This window comes from Hetaerina americana, unplaced genomic scaffold (genome assembly GCF_022747635.1).
Source record: "Hetaerina americana unplaced genomic scaffold, ioHetAmer1.1.p SCAF_10, whole genome shotgun sequence".
Taxonomy (NCBI): Eukaryota; Metazoa; Arthropoda; class Insecta; order Odonata; family Calopterygidae; genus Hetaerina; species Hetaerina americana.
In genome coordinates this window covers 31,707,660-31,724,558 of record NW_027286070.1, presented here as the reverse complement: position 1 = coordinate 31,724,558, position 16,899 = coordinate 31,707,660, and the positions used below count along the sequence as shown (strand labels likewise).

General features: G+C 37.5%; 1 protein-coding gene across 1 annotated transcript in view; it reads right to left on the bottom strand.

Annotated features, from left to right (window-relative positions):
- Nucleotides 1-10,219: 10,219 nt before the first annotated feature.
- The window catches only part of lmgB (lemming B), an 82,655-nt gene continuing 75,975 nt past the window's right edge, over nt 10,220-16,899 (bottom strand). Inside the window, exon 2 of the mRNA XM_071598493.1 lies at nt 10,220-13,293. Coding sequence (XP_071454594.1) covers nt 12,850-13,293 — 444 coding nt within the window. The 3' untranslated portion in view covers nt 10,220-12,849. The remainder of the gene's footprint in view (nt 13,294-16,899) is intronic.

The following is a 16,899-nucleotide window of genomic DNA, read 5'->3' as shown; positions in this document are numbered from 1 at the left end:
TTCTTCTTCTCCTTTTTTCACTTCTATGTGTGCATTTCTTGGGAGCTACAGAAGATTGGAAATCTTTGAGTAGATGGAAGGACACCTGATAATGCTGTATGTCCTCTGACGAGCCTTCATCACTGTGGTGGAATGAATTTCCTTTACTACAATGTGAGTCCCTATTTTTGGTAATTGATTGTACATGTAATTCCAATTTTATGATTGTTGGTACTTGTTGAATTAGTAGTTGACCGAGGTGATTTTGAATTTTTGTTAGAGTCACAAATCTAAAGAATACTTATCCTTTCACTATATGTCATCTTTTATTATTTTCTTGATATTGTTCAGTGCCTTCCCAACATGTGCACTAAAGATCAAGGTTGATAACATTGAGTAAAGAGCCTAACTCTTATATATTAGCTTTTATCTTTTTACATCTGAATTTACTGTTACTCAATACTTATCCAAGTTTAATTCATGGAATCAGTTACACATCTAATGGTAAATTATTGGTATGCATTTGTTTTTAAGATAATAGTACACTGTTAATTAGATTGCATTAAAATAATGGGATATCCATTTTTACTAAACTTAAATTTGTTTTTTAAACCATTTACTGATAGAACTAAACAGAGATCACATTAAGCGGAACATATTGGAAGTGTTTCCTGAAAGTAGCTGGGCATCTACTGCCTTGTCTACACAAGCCATTTAAATGTAGCTTTCAGTGTCCCCCTATGTTTGAGTAAACATGTAAATATCCCTTGGTTTAAGTGTCCAATCATGACATTTTCAATTCTGGATTCATTTGAATTAATGGCTATCAGCCACTCCAAAAGGGAGTCTTCTTTGTGATTAGCTTCTTGTGGTCCTTTGGTATTTAGTGTGCCTAAATATAATAAATATCTAAAATGGCAACCAAAAGAAGAGCTACTTTATGATTTTTATCTTGTGTACAAATATTTTATTTATTAAAATATTTATGATAATGCTAGTTTGAGGAAAAAACTGAATTATGTTAAAAAAACTCCCCAGTTACCCGTAAATATATTGAATGTAATTAAAAAAATAAATTTAAAAGCTTTTATTAAAAATACATACATGAATAGATGAGTTTCAGGGCTTTAAGCATGTGCAATGAGGCATTGATAAGCCTCAATTGTTTTCACATTCTTAATGCATTAAAAAGGACTGTAATGTAGCTAAAGCATATATGAGTTATATTACTCGTAAAACTGTACTCAACATCTCAGGATGATTCACTAGAGTTGAGTGAACTAATGAGTCAGTGCTATGTTTAAAAAATGTTGACTTTTCACCTATGTAAGACTTAAACAGTTCAAGTTCAACCGTGTCAGTTCCACCAGTCAGTTCCTATCTAGTACCAACAGGAGTATGTTAAACTCAAAAAAAAGAGGTTCATCATTACAATATATTTTGCATTATTAATTTGGATGTACTGATAACAGTTAATTTATCTATGATTTTGCTTGTTAATTAAATAAACCTTGTTTGATTAGGCTGTCAAAAACTGAGATATTATATGATTACTTATAATAATATACAATCAACGGGCACTGCAAAGAACTAAACATTTTGAGAGGACAGTATCTACCGGTAATACAGGAATACAGTTGCACTAATAAGCCTTAACTTCAGTGCAAACATCAGTTAATCTTAATTGATTGTATTTGAATTGAAAATACCTGCGATTTAATTTCTTTCACCTTTTTCAATGAATTTTGAGTCAAAAATGTGTTGAGTAGCCCACTTGAACCAATTTAAACCCTGGAATACTTCTTTACAGAAATAGGTACACGAACCACCCTCCACAAATGCTGTCTAGCCATTTATTCAAGATTATCCCAAAACTTGTCACTGGAAATTAGTTAGCTCACATTACATGAAGCATTGCACAAGATACCTGTATATGCTGGTGGACACTTTAGCAGTTATGAATAGCAGCATCTGATTCAAAAAGATAAGGCACAGGAGGCAGGTTGGGATATGGAATGTTAAGGCATTCACTGGATTGACAAGGAAGGAGTATCAGCAAGCTGTAGAGAAAATCATGAGCGAGGGAAAGGATCCAAGTATTAATTATTGAGGCAAAATGGGAATACATCAAAAAGGGATATTGAAAGCTTCAAAAGAAACTATAGGAGTTGTTAATAGGAAAAGGACAAGGAAACCATGGATTATGGATGAGATGTTTAGAGAGATAGAAGAGAGAAGGAAATGGAAGAATGTAAATATAAAGTTAAGTAGTGCAAAGAGAACAATAATTAATTGAGATGGTTTGTAGAGGAAGGGTCACATTGGTGCACTATACAAGAAATTCAAAACACTGCTGGGAAGTAAAAAGGGGAACTCCAAGATAATAGTTGGAGATAAGTCAGGTAAAATAATTGTTGAAACAGAAAAGACCCAAGAGAGATGGAAGGGATATACAGAAGAACTGTATGATAAAGAACTTAGGCCAATAAGGTTAGACATAGTAAGAGAACATGAAGTAGGGGAAGATAGCTTAGGTCCAGGCATACTCGACGATGAGATAGGGTATCAAGGGAGATGCAATCAAATAAGGTCGTAGGGGTGGACAAAATTCCTGCAGAACTACTAAAAGGTTTAAGAAAATGTGGGAGGAAGAGTCTATATGGACTGATTTGTAGTACCTATTAGAAATGAATCTGGCTGAAAGACTTGGTGAGATCAGTGTAAGTTCCTATTTTGAAAAAGGTAAAGGCTACATCATGTGAGGACTATAGAGCAATTAGTTTGATTTTTCATGCAGCTAAAGTGGTTCTCAGGATCATCAACAAAAAGATGGACAGCAGGGCAAATGATTGCTTAGGAGGTGAAGGTTCAGGAAGGGGAGATGGACACATGATCCCATTGCAGCAATGAGATCCCCAATTGCCAGGAATATAGAATATATTCAGAATGTATTTGCCTGCTTCATAGACTTCGAAAAAGCATTTGATAGAGTGAATTGGGAAAACTAATAAATATATTGCAGAAAATAGGAATAGATTGGAAGGATAGAAGACTAAGTATAGGTCTCAGTCTGCTCAGGTGCGAGTGTGGGATTGGCAGTGTTAGGAAGAGATGTAAAGCAGGGTTGCCCATTATCACCTATGCTATATTCAACGAATACGTGTAGGAAGTGATTCAAGAAGCATGGCCAAGGCAGGGTTTGTTTGCCAAGTGGGTAGAGAATCGTGCTGCTAACTGAAAGGTTTGATTTCAAATTATTTCTCTGGGCACAATCAGCACTTTGATTTTTCAGGCTCCAGAACTTCCTTAGTACAGGGAAAGGAACTGGCACACCTACTTTGATGCTTGAAATTAACTTCCAATGAATATTAAATGAACTCTACCCCATCTATGAAACCAATCTTCAGGGTAATTACTGAGGTCAGGGATCATTACAAATTAGATTATCTAGCTTCAACAACCTTGCAATGCCTTCATTTTAGTGCACATGACTCAATTAAAGTAACTGCTAACGCATTTACCAGAGTTCTTTGAATAGCCTCCTCCTTCCATAAATGATTGATTTTCTTATTTCTTTTTAAACCATTCTTTTTAAGCTAGCTGAAGTGACTGTGTGCATTGAAATGTGTTGATAGATACCAACATTGAGCTACTTCTAAAAAGGCATAATGCCCAGTGAAGAAGAGAAGGGGGAACCATGGGGAAGGCGCATATTTTTTGGCAATGGGATATGTTGTGATTCTGTACAGTATGACATTGCTGTGTAAAGGTATTCATATTTTTCAACATATGCCTTGGTATGCATTGATGATAATACAACCAGTTGTATCAAAGAAAGGTCTAAAATAAGGAAATAGAAAATATTTAGCAAAACTACAGCTGCTCCAGAGTAAGATAAATACAAGAACAACAAACTTAAGCATGCATAAAATATTCCAAAATGTGTCCAGTGGTCACTTGCACATCAGTTCTTCTCACATTGAATTCTCTAATTGACCTATGTATTGATTTTGAAGCTTTCTTTTGAATGTCTTCAGCTTATTTCCATCAATTCGATGGAAATAAGCTGAAGACATTCAAAAGAAAGCTTCAAAATCAATGCATAGGTCAATTAGAGAATTCATTGAATGGATAATATATACATTATACCAGGGAACTGAAATAAATTACTGATGTAGATATAGCCAGGTATATCAAATCATTATGACTAGTGACTAACCATTTTGAGAGAATGGGGTAGGAAAGAATACCAATAAGATCAATGATTAATTAAAGTAATATATCCCAAGAGAAGGTAGGGAAGATGTAGGAAGAGATGGATTGATGACAAAATAGAAGGTAAGACAAATGAGATTAAAATTATAGAAGAGAAGAGCAAGTAATAAAAGAGAATGGACATAGATGCTAAATATTCTTAAGGCAAAATGCTAAATATTATTTCAACCAGACTAACTCTTCCAGCTTATATGGCTAATGAGAAGGTGCCTTTATAAACCCACTGATGTGATTTATTACAAAGTTACTCCATAGGATTGCAATCCAACGATCAATAGTGCAATTCATTAGATTAACAAAATTATCAGAAAGTAAAACATTCAATAAGAAAATTTTATGAGGCCTGCGTCTGATTTGTCGAGTAAATATGCAACAGAGTACACATACCTATAATACAAAGGAACTGCCTGTAATATAAGTACAGAAGTCATTATCATGGATCTTATTTCTCCCTCCATAACTCAGCCACAGACCGCAGGCTCATTATATCAAATTTTTATTTCAGCAGTTCTGATCACATTTTTATTGCTTTACATGATAAAATCTACTCTGCCACAATCACATAATAGGTTGCTAGATATATTCACTATCACTGCTTGCATCAGTTTGATAAGGAACTTGATGTGAAACTCTGACAAGAAAATTAAAATGAACTTAGTTGAGACAATTAATCAATCGGTTAGGATAGATCTGCCAAACAGAATAAGAAAACTCCCTAAATGCTTAATGACTGTAACAAATTTTAAATAAATATCTTTTCAGGTATAACTTTGTGGAATTCCTTCATTATGAGGGGAAAAAGAAACTTTACACTTCCACAAAAAAGATTTAATATTTCACGACCATGGTTTCGATGCTGTGCAGCATCGAAGCCATGGTCATGAAATATTAAATCTTTATTGTGGAAGTGTAGTTTCTTTTTACCCGCATAACAAATAACTTGCTCCAATGCGATTAATTTTGGCCATAGCAATGATGCATTCAAAACAACCATGTGAAGAGGAATTGCAGGATTTAAAAAGTGTAAGAGTATATTTAGGTACTATGTTTGCAACCTCTGAGTTGCTAAACATTATCATGACTAGCATACTAGTAATGATCACTGGGTATGCCACAGTATTAGTTTTCAAGCATAACCGGACTACTTGGAATGATAAGAAAATTAAATCCCCATTCACCGTCATTCCATCCCAATCACCTGGTCAGGTACTAAGTGGAAAAATGTGTAGGTACTACTGAAAAATCTCTGACTTGGCTGCGATGGAGTCGTGGGCAGGTGAAGTCATACTGGCACGACTTAACTAATTCATGATGGTTTGCCTCTTTTCATTAAACTCATACAATGAGCATGAAGTGCACTGTACAACATCGCCGATAAAATAAAAATTCATGGCTAAAATGACCCACATACTTTCATTATATTCAATAATAAACAATACATAATTAACTTCATTCAAAACCTTTAATGCGGAAAATGCATACTAATAAACCAGATAAAATTACAATTTCTCCATATTTTCTCTGATATCACTTTCAACATTTCTGCCTTCTAAAGGAAGCATTTCCTGGAACACCAAGAATTCTTCGACAGTCAAGCCGGCTATTTTCTCCGCAAAGTAGTCATCATCTGTGTCGATGATCTGTGAAAGTTTATGATTACCGGTAGGAATATTTGACTTCGGATTTGGCAATTTAAACAATCCTGCCCTTTCCAAAAACAAATGGCGAGTCCTCACTACATCTATTGGGCAAATAAGGGCTTTGGAATGCGCTATTTCATGATTTGGAACGCGCATGACATTTTTTAAATAATCGATTTTGGCTAGAATCTCTTGCCAACCGATCCGTACAATACTCGGAGAATTAATAAATATATGCGTCATCAACTTGTGGGAAAAAAAATTTCGAAGGGATTGATACCGCGCAATGATGTCTTTTGAATCCATCAGAAAATATTCTGGTGATGAGTGTAGAATGACCTTCAGATCGTTCTCATTGAAGCCGCAGCGCATAAAACACTCTACAGTCTGTTGCATCTGTGATTGACTTCTTCTAAGGATATCTGTGCACTGATAAACCATTTCGATGCCCGCATCAACAGAAAATCCTAACTCGCTCAAACAACACAGGAAGGATTTTAGTCTAGAAACGGAAAACTGAGCAAGACTAGGATATTCATCCAATGCAGTCAGTATCTTCTTCTCCAATGTATCCCCCACCATCCTGAACTCCTCTCCTGCATTTACAGGATATTTCTCTGAAGTTTCCGAAGTATTGGATAGCTGGAGATTGGGGCGGGTTTTAAAATAACGCTGAATTGGTTGGAAATAACGTACATTTTCACGGGTGACAGGACTTCGAAAACCATTTAAATTCTTGACACTGGTTCCAAGTTCGCCGAGGAAAATTCTTTTAAGCAAAGTGTCACGAAGAATTACACAATTCATTTTGACATCCAAAATATAATATATATATATTTCTACTTATTGGGGATTATATTTTGTAATACTAGAAGCACCACTCTCCTGATCAAATTATATTTATCATTATCAGTGCGATAAAAGCACAACCACTGACATTACCGATGAAAGGTACTCAGCACCCGTGAATAAACCTGCCAGGAAAAATGCTTGTGAAAATATCCGACAGCAGGACGAAACATTAAGTTCAAAGAATAACAACTATGCATACCTACGTTTTTCTGATGGTAATGTTGAATATTCGTTATTCAACTTCAAATACCATTCGTAATTATTAACCAATGGATGGCGCTGAGGTCTGCCCATCAGCAAGTGCCCCCTACAGACCCATCTATGTACTAACTGTCGCAACGGCAATGTGGAACGAGTTCTGCGTTCTAAGCTATGAACGAGAATTCTGGCTAGTGGGTATCGGAAATATGGATATTTGCCCATCAAATTCTCTCGTCCCATTATTTTCCCACCTCAGTTTATTATTCAACTCTTGGTACATTCTTTTGCCTATTTATGTGTTTTACATTCTTCCATTTCTTCCTCTCATCGCTTTCTAGTCATCTCGTCCGCAACTCATGGCCGCCCTCCCTTATAATTTGGATCCCCCCAAGCAGATAAATCCTTTCGGCCATCCTTGAGGGTGTGAGTTTTCTGACACGAGTCAAAAAGGAGGAAATAGTTCAGGAGTCATTGTTTGTCTTAGAGCCAGAAGCATAATCATTTATCTACGGAACTAGTACTAATCAATTGAAAGTTTTAAAGGAATTGCAACTGCTAATAAAACAAGAAAATATTATTCCAAATTAGAAATAATTTTAAATATTTTACTTCTCATATGATGCAAGAAGTTACCCAGCTTTGGAAGGGCCCAATCCTAAAAAGAGGTCTCCATATCCCAAAAATCTGGCGTAATGTCAAAGAAAATTTTCGAATAGCATTTGGACACAAAATTAGCAAGCCACAGGGATCACTGAAAAATTACAGGGGGTATTGAGCTCAACAATGGTGTTTATCCTACTTTATTCTATGCATATGAGTCTCCAGACCTCTGAACCGGGGGGTGAAAGCTATGAGCATGTCAAGCAAGTTATGAATTTCTTGATGGCTCATAAATTACCTCAATTTTTATTTGGCCTTGGTGCATTTTTAGTCTGACCGTTGTGTGGGTGTAATAAATTGTGGAATATAGTATCGACCATTGCTGAGTGACATAACATCAAATAAAACACGTCAGTCATTGCAGAATTAAGTTAAACAAAAATATGAAAAAAGTGTCAATGCAAAATTAGGTTAAACCAAGAAAATAATAAAAAAAGTGCCACCAGTGTCTTCATACTGAAATCAGCGAGTATCAGGAAGAAAACAGAAGAGTATGACAGATATGAATACATATTAGTAGTGGCTTCAGGGGAGGCAACCAACAGCCGAGGACATCAGGGGTGGATGGGAAAGGAGGAAGGGTGAAGAGAACCCATTAGGTTTTAGCCTGTTCTCAACGAAAGATGCCAAGGGCTAAAGAGCTAAACGTCGCATCTGATGGATGGTGAACTCATTTAAAATGCTGTCCGAAACATGTCTGAAGTAGGGATTAGGATACCACTGAAAATAATCTGCCATCTACAGGATTCGAAGCCGGACCCATTGGATAGGAAGCCAGTATGCTTGCCACCACAACATCTCGATTCCCTACTCATCACTTGATTAATAGAGAATCAAGGTGGTAAGCAAAATAACAGTCCAACATCCAAGGCCTAAGAGAGCAGTCATGGAGGCAAGAAAGAAAACATGCATGCTTAACTCAATATTATAAATGACAGGAGAACTATGGCCATTAATGAATGTGACTAACCAATTATTCGGTGGTTAATATTTTCTTGACTTCTCACATTATAAGGCAGCAATGTATTTTATTCTTTGGAATTTCATGAGTGCTTAATAACAATGACTTCTCATAATGTGTACTCGCCACTTGAAGTATTTCTTTGCTATGGTGATTGGTGCAAAATTGAAAAAGAACATTTAAATGGTTAATTAAAAAATTCACTACAGATGCAAAGCATAAATTTGGACAATATCATATATTATATGCAAATAAAATATCTCTGAAACACCCAATCAACAACTAAATTTTGGCTCATTGACTAAAAACTAAATTACGAACTGTGTGCCCAGGAGAAGCCAATGTTCATCAGTAGTTCCCCATTAGAGTGGGCAACAACCAGGCCATGCTCATTTCAAGAGAAATTATTCTTGAAAAACTAATTGAGAACTATTCAACATGGAGGACCACTAATTGCCCAGAAGACTTGTTAAACATCTTCAGTCCTTTTGTTTAGCTAACTTAATGGATTTGCATGCTTGTGCCATCAGATATCAGACCTACAGGTCCTATTTGAAAAATTGTAATTATATCAATACATCACTGTGGCAGCAAGCAAGCAGTTGACTGACCATAGTTTCCAAAATTAACATAGTTTCGCTGATAAAATGAGGCATTGTAAGGCAGTGAATTTGGAAAAGGTGTTAAGTTAATGTGGTATAATGTAGGTCATATTTTTTTCATTTAAAGCAAGAGCTTTCACTTCATTTGTAGCTTCCCAGCTAGTTATCCTGTAAAAAAATAACAAAAAATGGCGCTCAACAAAATTATAGTTTATCCATGCCCGGATTGATATATTACTGCTCTCGTGTCTACTGAGAAGAAAAAATTACATTCATTCAAAACTAAACAGTAATTCTTGATAAGGTGCAGGCCTCATTATCTCTTACCATAGTTATCCATACTGTCATACAACTACCGTGAACACATTGGTCTTTCAAAGCGGCAGGGAGAAAACATCCTCACAAAACCAATACCTGTATACCAAGTAGGTGTGTCAAGATAAATATATTAATTAAAACATCAACTGTTTCTCATATTGTTATTGTCGCGTGGTTGGTGGCCGCGACATCATTGGTAGGAGCGTAGCATAGAATGAGAGTTTTATTCAATTTATGAGTCTTTTATTCAACCCTTTTCGAGCTATGGGGTTCAGGCACCGGGGAGTAAGGACGAGTGAGCACTTAGGGGTGTAGGGCGTCTCAGGCGTGGTCATACTCTAGGCCAATGGACTCTGAGGCGGCACGGGAAGTCGGGAGAGGTGCAGGGAAGGGCTGGACATCTCTGGTGTGGTCGTAGGCTCGACCGAGGGACTCAGAGACAGGGTATCGGGTGAGGAATGGGGTCCCTGCTCCAGGATCGTCTTGCTTTATAAGGCATCGCGCATTCGGGGGGAGGGATGACTTCAGAGTAGCTACATTGTAGCAACAAGGGAATTGGGTAGCAGACAGTCTTGTCTTGGTTTCCAAGAAACCCGCACTACATCACCATATATTGTCTGGTATGCTGGGGGGTACTCCTTGGGAGAGTTAACCGATAGTCCGGGTTTGCAAGACTCCCACACTACATTATCATTGAAACACCAGGAAAGATGAAAGTACATTTAAACCAGTTATCTTTTCAAAATTATTTATTATTGACATTCCACATAACAGATGGTATTGTAATGCATAAATTTCCATTTATTGGCAGATCTTTAAAGGCATCACACACTCGGTTGTGATTCAGTACGCTGGAGGACATCATATTCCACATACTAATTGTATTTTTTGTAAGGTTAATAGCAATCACTTTTCTTAATAAGGCTGCAAACAAAATTGCACAATTTTTCAGCAAATTTAACTTTAATTATATTTGGGTACAAATTCTAAGAAACTGCAGGAGATGCTTTTAAGTCATCCAATAATGCACTTTATAATGCAACAATTTTAAAGAGTAAAAATCATTCGCATTGATCAGGTTCCCAGTTAAGGTGAACATTTTTTACCTTTCAAAACTGTTGTATTATCTTTTACTAAATTTGAACACTGAATTATATCGATATGCCGTCACATTAATTTTTATATGCTGAATGAGGACAATTGTTTTAAAGTCTCTCAACATACATGGCTCAAGAGAAGTATCCAGAAATCATCGATTAAACTGTCTCCTACAGTTGAAATGAAATCCATTTATGCACAATGACACAATATTTAATTTTTGTAAATACATGCAGTTAAATCAGGTAGTAAGCCAAGCAATACTTGGTTGCACAGTTTTAATAACTTCAATATTGAATTCAAAAACTTTGTGTCATTTACAGCAGGAAAACTTGAATGTATGACTTCCCTTCAACTAATTTCCAATCATCAGAATACTGTAAGGCTATGTCTATAACTTTAATAATCTATAAAATGATTCCATTCTAGGAGTTAGAATTATTACGTTGACTGACTTTCAATTACCTGAAAAGGGAAACATAGTATGCTCTTACTTTTTTATTTAGGGAATTAACCAACCCATGGTGAATTTAAATCTTTACAGTACATTTGAAAGGTGACTGAAACACCGCATTATAAAGAATTCAAATTACATTCCAAATTAAGATGCCAAGAAGTGCAAGGATTGCTTTCCCGTCTACCCCTAAATTTCATCAATTACTTAAGTCCTAACCTCTTCTTTTGGATCTCACAATAAGCTAGTAGAGCCCAAATAAATCTGTTCCTAAGCTAACTGCAAGCTGTTGAGCCAGCTGTGGATTTTTTACAACAAGGTAAAAGTAATTGACTTTGAGATAGGCAGTGACTAAACTTCTATCACCCTGTCTCATTATACCTTTAACTGTAATGAGTCCACTGTAATCATTGGAAGATAGGGAAACACCTGATTTTTTTCACAATTAAGAACTAATGTTATTTTTTACCTCCATTATATTAATTGACTATTTATTATAATTAAAGAGCCACACGCTTTAAGGTGGCCTCCTGGTATATTAAAATGAATGCTCCATTCATAAAATGAGCTAGCTGGAAAACAATCAAACAGGTGAAAATTTGACAACTGATAACGAAAAAAAGTTATAAATGTTTGAGGAAAGTTGAAAGCACATGCCGATTAGACAGTTGTTAGCAAAACAAATACTTGGCCATCTACTTGACATTCATGGATTATTATGAATCTACACCTAAACTTATTGTTTCACCACTAGTATGATGTAATTTCATGATAACTGATTAAATTGAGTCAACTTGTAACTAGGGCAGTAGCCTTGTCTGCACAAGTGAGCAAAGTAGATGACTCCATTATTACACAAATATAAAAGAAAATAACAGAAAATGCAAACTTCAATGAGGCACAATTTCTAATGCTACAATTTACTGCATTCAAAATACCAGTTCAATCAAAGAAGTAAAAGATCAATGATGAATAATAATCCAAAAGAATGCTTGATGGCATTACTCACAATCATTATTGTATTCCTTGACATGATCACATGTCCAATTAACACTTTCTCTTAAATGGGAGTTCATATGTTGACATTAATCCACAAAGCAAGGCTGGTGAAAAATGAAAATGGAATAGTTAGTCTCCATTTTCCAGGCATCTTTTTATAGAAAGGCTAAAACCAATTTCATTAAACAATTGACCAAAACATGATGCAGGACACTGATTTGATGACTCCTTGACACAAGTATCAAAAATGCTACGTTTTTCTCACATTCATTGGGCTGGAGAAGAGATGGTCATAGGGAGAGTAATCTGACAAACGCTGTGGAAATTCTTAAATACCAAATGATGTCTAATCACATTTTTCTACCATTTCTCTTAGAGGGTTATAGACGACAGTTTTTACAAATTCAATTCATAATTATTTTATCATCAATTGATTAATATGTTCCAATAAATATTACTCCCACACCTAAAAATTGAATTTTTTTTTAATTTGGATAAAATGCTTATTCACACAGTACACATCTGTGCAATCCTTAATTTGTACACAGATATTCCCATTAATTATTGTGCACTCCTGTTTTTTTTGAGACACGACATCTAAAAGCTCGCACATAAAAATCAATCCATACGGTTGGGTGATTCAAAAACATTCCATTACTCTCACGTCAGTTCTTCACACAATCTGGAATCACACACACCCCTCAGCATGAGTTAACCACACACACACAAGCACACGCACGAACATACACACTACATCGGAACCTGAGTCCGATGCGCACGTTCATAAACACGTGGGCGGGGCAAAACCTTTCAGACCTCCCCGAACTCGAAACTAGACCTGGTCGAGGAGGAGGGGGACGAAGGGCTTGAGGGTGGGTATCTCTTAGAGAGCGACGAGTGACCCGCGTCATTGTGTGACAAGTGGAATGGATTCGACTTCTTGCTGCCGGACTTCCCTCCGCCCGGCTTCACTCCACTAGGACCCTCCCCGGGCAGTGACTGCTGCTGTCTCTGCCGCTTTTGACGATAGTGGAGCTGCTGAGGCTGCTGTCGGGCCGGCTGGAAAAACTCCCCGTTTCCATCATCGTCGTCGTCTTCATCCCCGGAGGATGGGGATGGAGAAGGTGATGGAGGAGAGAGCGTCATGCCCATGTCTTCCTGCTCCTCCTGCAAGAGCACGCGGAATTCCTGAATGGACTCATTCAGGGACCACAACTGGGACAGCAGAGACAGATCAAGTTGACGAAGCCCAACCTGAAATTTGAAAAAAAAAATAAAAATGAAGTCCGACTGATACTCATTGTCTCGGGAAAAATCTAAGATTAATTAATGTTTTGGCATCATTTAATTGATGTGAAATACAAATTCGCATTCGAAAAATCTGTAATTGAGCCTACCTAACCGACCCCGACGACACAAATAAAAATAACGTGATTCTACTTCATGGAAACACTCATACACATCATTGGACATCATTACCTCTTCATTGGGACTAGGAGTAGACTGCCGTCACATTCACCTGACATTCCACCCACATACACCTGGCATTCCACCCTAATATTTCCACATTTTGTTTATTTGAGGAAAAAAAGAAGATTGTGGCGATTATGGCACAAGAAACATTTCTATTGCAATTTACATAATTGTTAGAACCATGAATGAGAACTAAGAGGGGAATTCTCGGAAACTTTTTCACGCTCTCTTGAATTACTGACAATCATAGACTTTTGGAGACAGGCTACTTTCAACCGACGGCTGAAGAATGCTTCTTCGAATCGACATTTCATCGAATCGAGATAAGAGACCGACTTTGGAGCTGGGAGCGAGTGATCCTAGGATCAGCTGATCTGCCAGGAGTCACTGTTGTGTCGCTTATCTCCATCCCACCGAGAGAAGCAAGACCCAAGAGAGAGAGCCACCGACGACCTCCGCGAACGGACCATTTTCGGTGGAGCGTCCGCTCTGGTGGACACATGCTCCCGAGATTCCTAACGTCAGTGCGCGTAATTCTATCGTTACTCCCGTAAATTGTATTGTCGTGCTGTTAATCGATCACATATTGTATTCTCGCTCTTTGATTGTATTTTCGTAACTCAGTTTTCTCCGTTTTTATTTTATTGACAGCATCGACTTAAGACCTATCCGCATTGAGTACCACGTTATTTGTCGACCCCGCCACATCCACTACACCAAGACCACAAGACTATAACATATTAATCCAACCGCTTAAAAGAGTAAAAATCAACATTCAAAACATAATTACGTCGAAGAGAAATAATGTTAACCATGGATGCTACTGAAGTATATTTTTTTAATCAAAGAAGAATTTCATTTTCAACAATCATCGCTTATGATTTGAAAATCATACTACACCCCCACTTACTTGAGAAGCGACTATATGTCCATCGTTGTGAATACAATGACAGGATTACAAAGGTAACGAAATTTTAACTATTAGCTACGGAAATAATGGAACGACTTCGGTAGGATTGCATCATAAAAACGCTCGTTTAATTTAGTTTATATGCGGCAGCGATGTTCAATTCATCTAATGCTACTTTAGGTTTAATAAAATAAAAAAAGGATATCAATTCAAAGACGTAATTGCTATTAAGTACTTAAAAACACCAGGAACCGGTATTAAATACATCTAAGAATGAAAAGCAACGTCATGATGCTAATACGCCAAATATTAATAAAATATTCATGGAGACAAACATCATCATTACTGGATAAGCTACAAGTAGGAGTTAGAAAACTTAGGCCCTTCAATTTTTGCGGAGTTTAAATATGTATTGCAATGGTAAATAATGGAGCTTAAATTTACTTAATTGTACGTACACACTCATTTATGATGGGAAACATTCCTGACTTAAGACATGTTAAAAGAAAATTGAAAATTCGACATGTAATCAGAGTTATAACAAATCAAGCCAATTCACAGTAGCTGGCATATTAGGTAGCCTCCAACTTCGTGATTTTTATGGTTATTAATCATAATGATGATTAAAAATAACGATAACTATCAAGTAAACAGATTACAGTAATTAACGACGTAAAAAATTGTACAATCAAGACTGCTCACTTTTTATAAACCCTGCGAACATTGTTTCCTTTTTTGCATTCAATCCTTCTCATGAAAAAAACTGACACTTGCTCCGGTTGGCCTCGAAATTATCTTCTGTTGTCCAGCGGCGAACACTTAACTCACTGACCAAACCATTGTTGATTACCAGATAACACTACCCCCGAAATAAAACAACCCACTCTCGCCACAATAATGGGGGAAAACAGCTAATTTCGAATGATTCTTTTATTTTTTTAATTATTGACATTTCTAGCGCAGGCTTCACGGCAACGCTGGACGAGAGAGGGGACGGAGCTAGAGAAAATCACAGCGCCGACAAGACGCGAGGGTGAATGGTGCGCTGAAAAAAGTTTACTAAGTCGAAGGCAAAATAAGAGACCAGGGAGTTAATGGGAGTGAAATAACAAAGGAGTCATTAGCGTGCGCAGGTCCAAAGAAAAGAGTCTTATTGTCCGTGGGAAAAAGGAGCGCGGGAGTCGCTGGCTCGTAACGGACGGTGAGAGAGAGGGGGAGGGGTCTTCAACCGGGACGGAGTTGAATCGACGGCGGGCGTGGAGGGACGGCAACCGCGGGCAACGCTCGGGGCGCCGCTACGACCTTGGAGGGGTCGCCTGATGGAGGCAGGCCTCCCACGACAAAATAGTGTGAGAAGAGGCGTTTGCTGTTTTACGGAAGGAGGCGGCAAGGATAGCGTCCGGGGAGAGGGGGCCATTGAATGGAGAGTTCACCGCGAACGAATTCAGTGGTCGACGCAGAGATGTGTCGAGACTAGTTTCAACGGTTTCGGCAAAGCCGCCGTTGGACGTCGACTGTTCTGAAGTGCACGTGGTTTGACGAAATCGGCAATGAAAGCCTCTAATCAACATTCCCCTTGAATCTAATGGTGGCGGCGGCTAATTGAATATGGAATTGAGGATGGGATTCGCTCAGTGTCCAGTCGCAGCCCACACTATGAATGCTGCTCTTAGGAAGACGACAAAATACGTATGGCCCAACCACATCATAATATTGTCATTTGGTGCCGCCTAATGACGACTTATTTTATTTATTTATGTACCCAGCAAGCCACCACTAGGGTGTGTGGCAGGGGGTGAATACACACCAGACTAATTTTTACCCGAATATGACCCTACCTTGGTCGGACAATGTTACTATGATCCCTTATCGTTAGTGGAAAAAATGACATCTTAAATCTATCTGTTCCACATTTCATCTCTCTAATTTTATTGACATGATATCTACCGTAGTACGATGGGGTTAATAATTCGTTTTCAACATCACTGTTAAAGAGACGCCCTTCCAATTTATGCAAAAGCTTCAATCTGTTATTTAACCTTTGCCCTGTCAGTGATTCCCAACCTAGCTGCTCAGCGAAAGATAACATTTCTCTCAGTCTTTTTCATCACATTTGCCTACTACTCTCCTAATAAATCCCAATTCTTTATTAGCTTGTCCAAATATTCGCCGTATGTGTTTCAACCAGGAGAGAGCGTGAGTGAGGGTAAAGCCTAGGTATTAAATTGAGTCTACACATTCCATTTCAGTTTTCCCAAGAAGTATGCGTTCTGGAGGGAATTGCTCTTTTTCCAAAAATTCATCAAAACTCACTTTTTAAAGTTTAATTCTAATCGCCAAGAGTCGCACCAGCGTTGTGTAGCATTAAGGTCATCAGATAAAGCTGCTCTGTCCTCAGGATCACGGATATCACGGTAAACAGCTTCATCGGCAAATAAACGTATGTTACTAGTGACTACGGGGTCAATGTCTTTAAC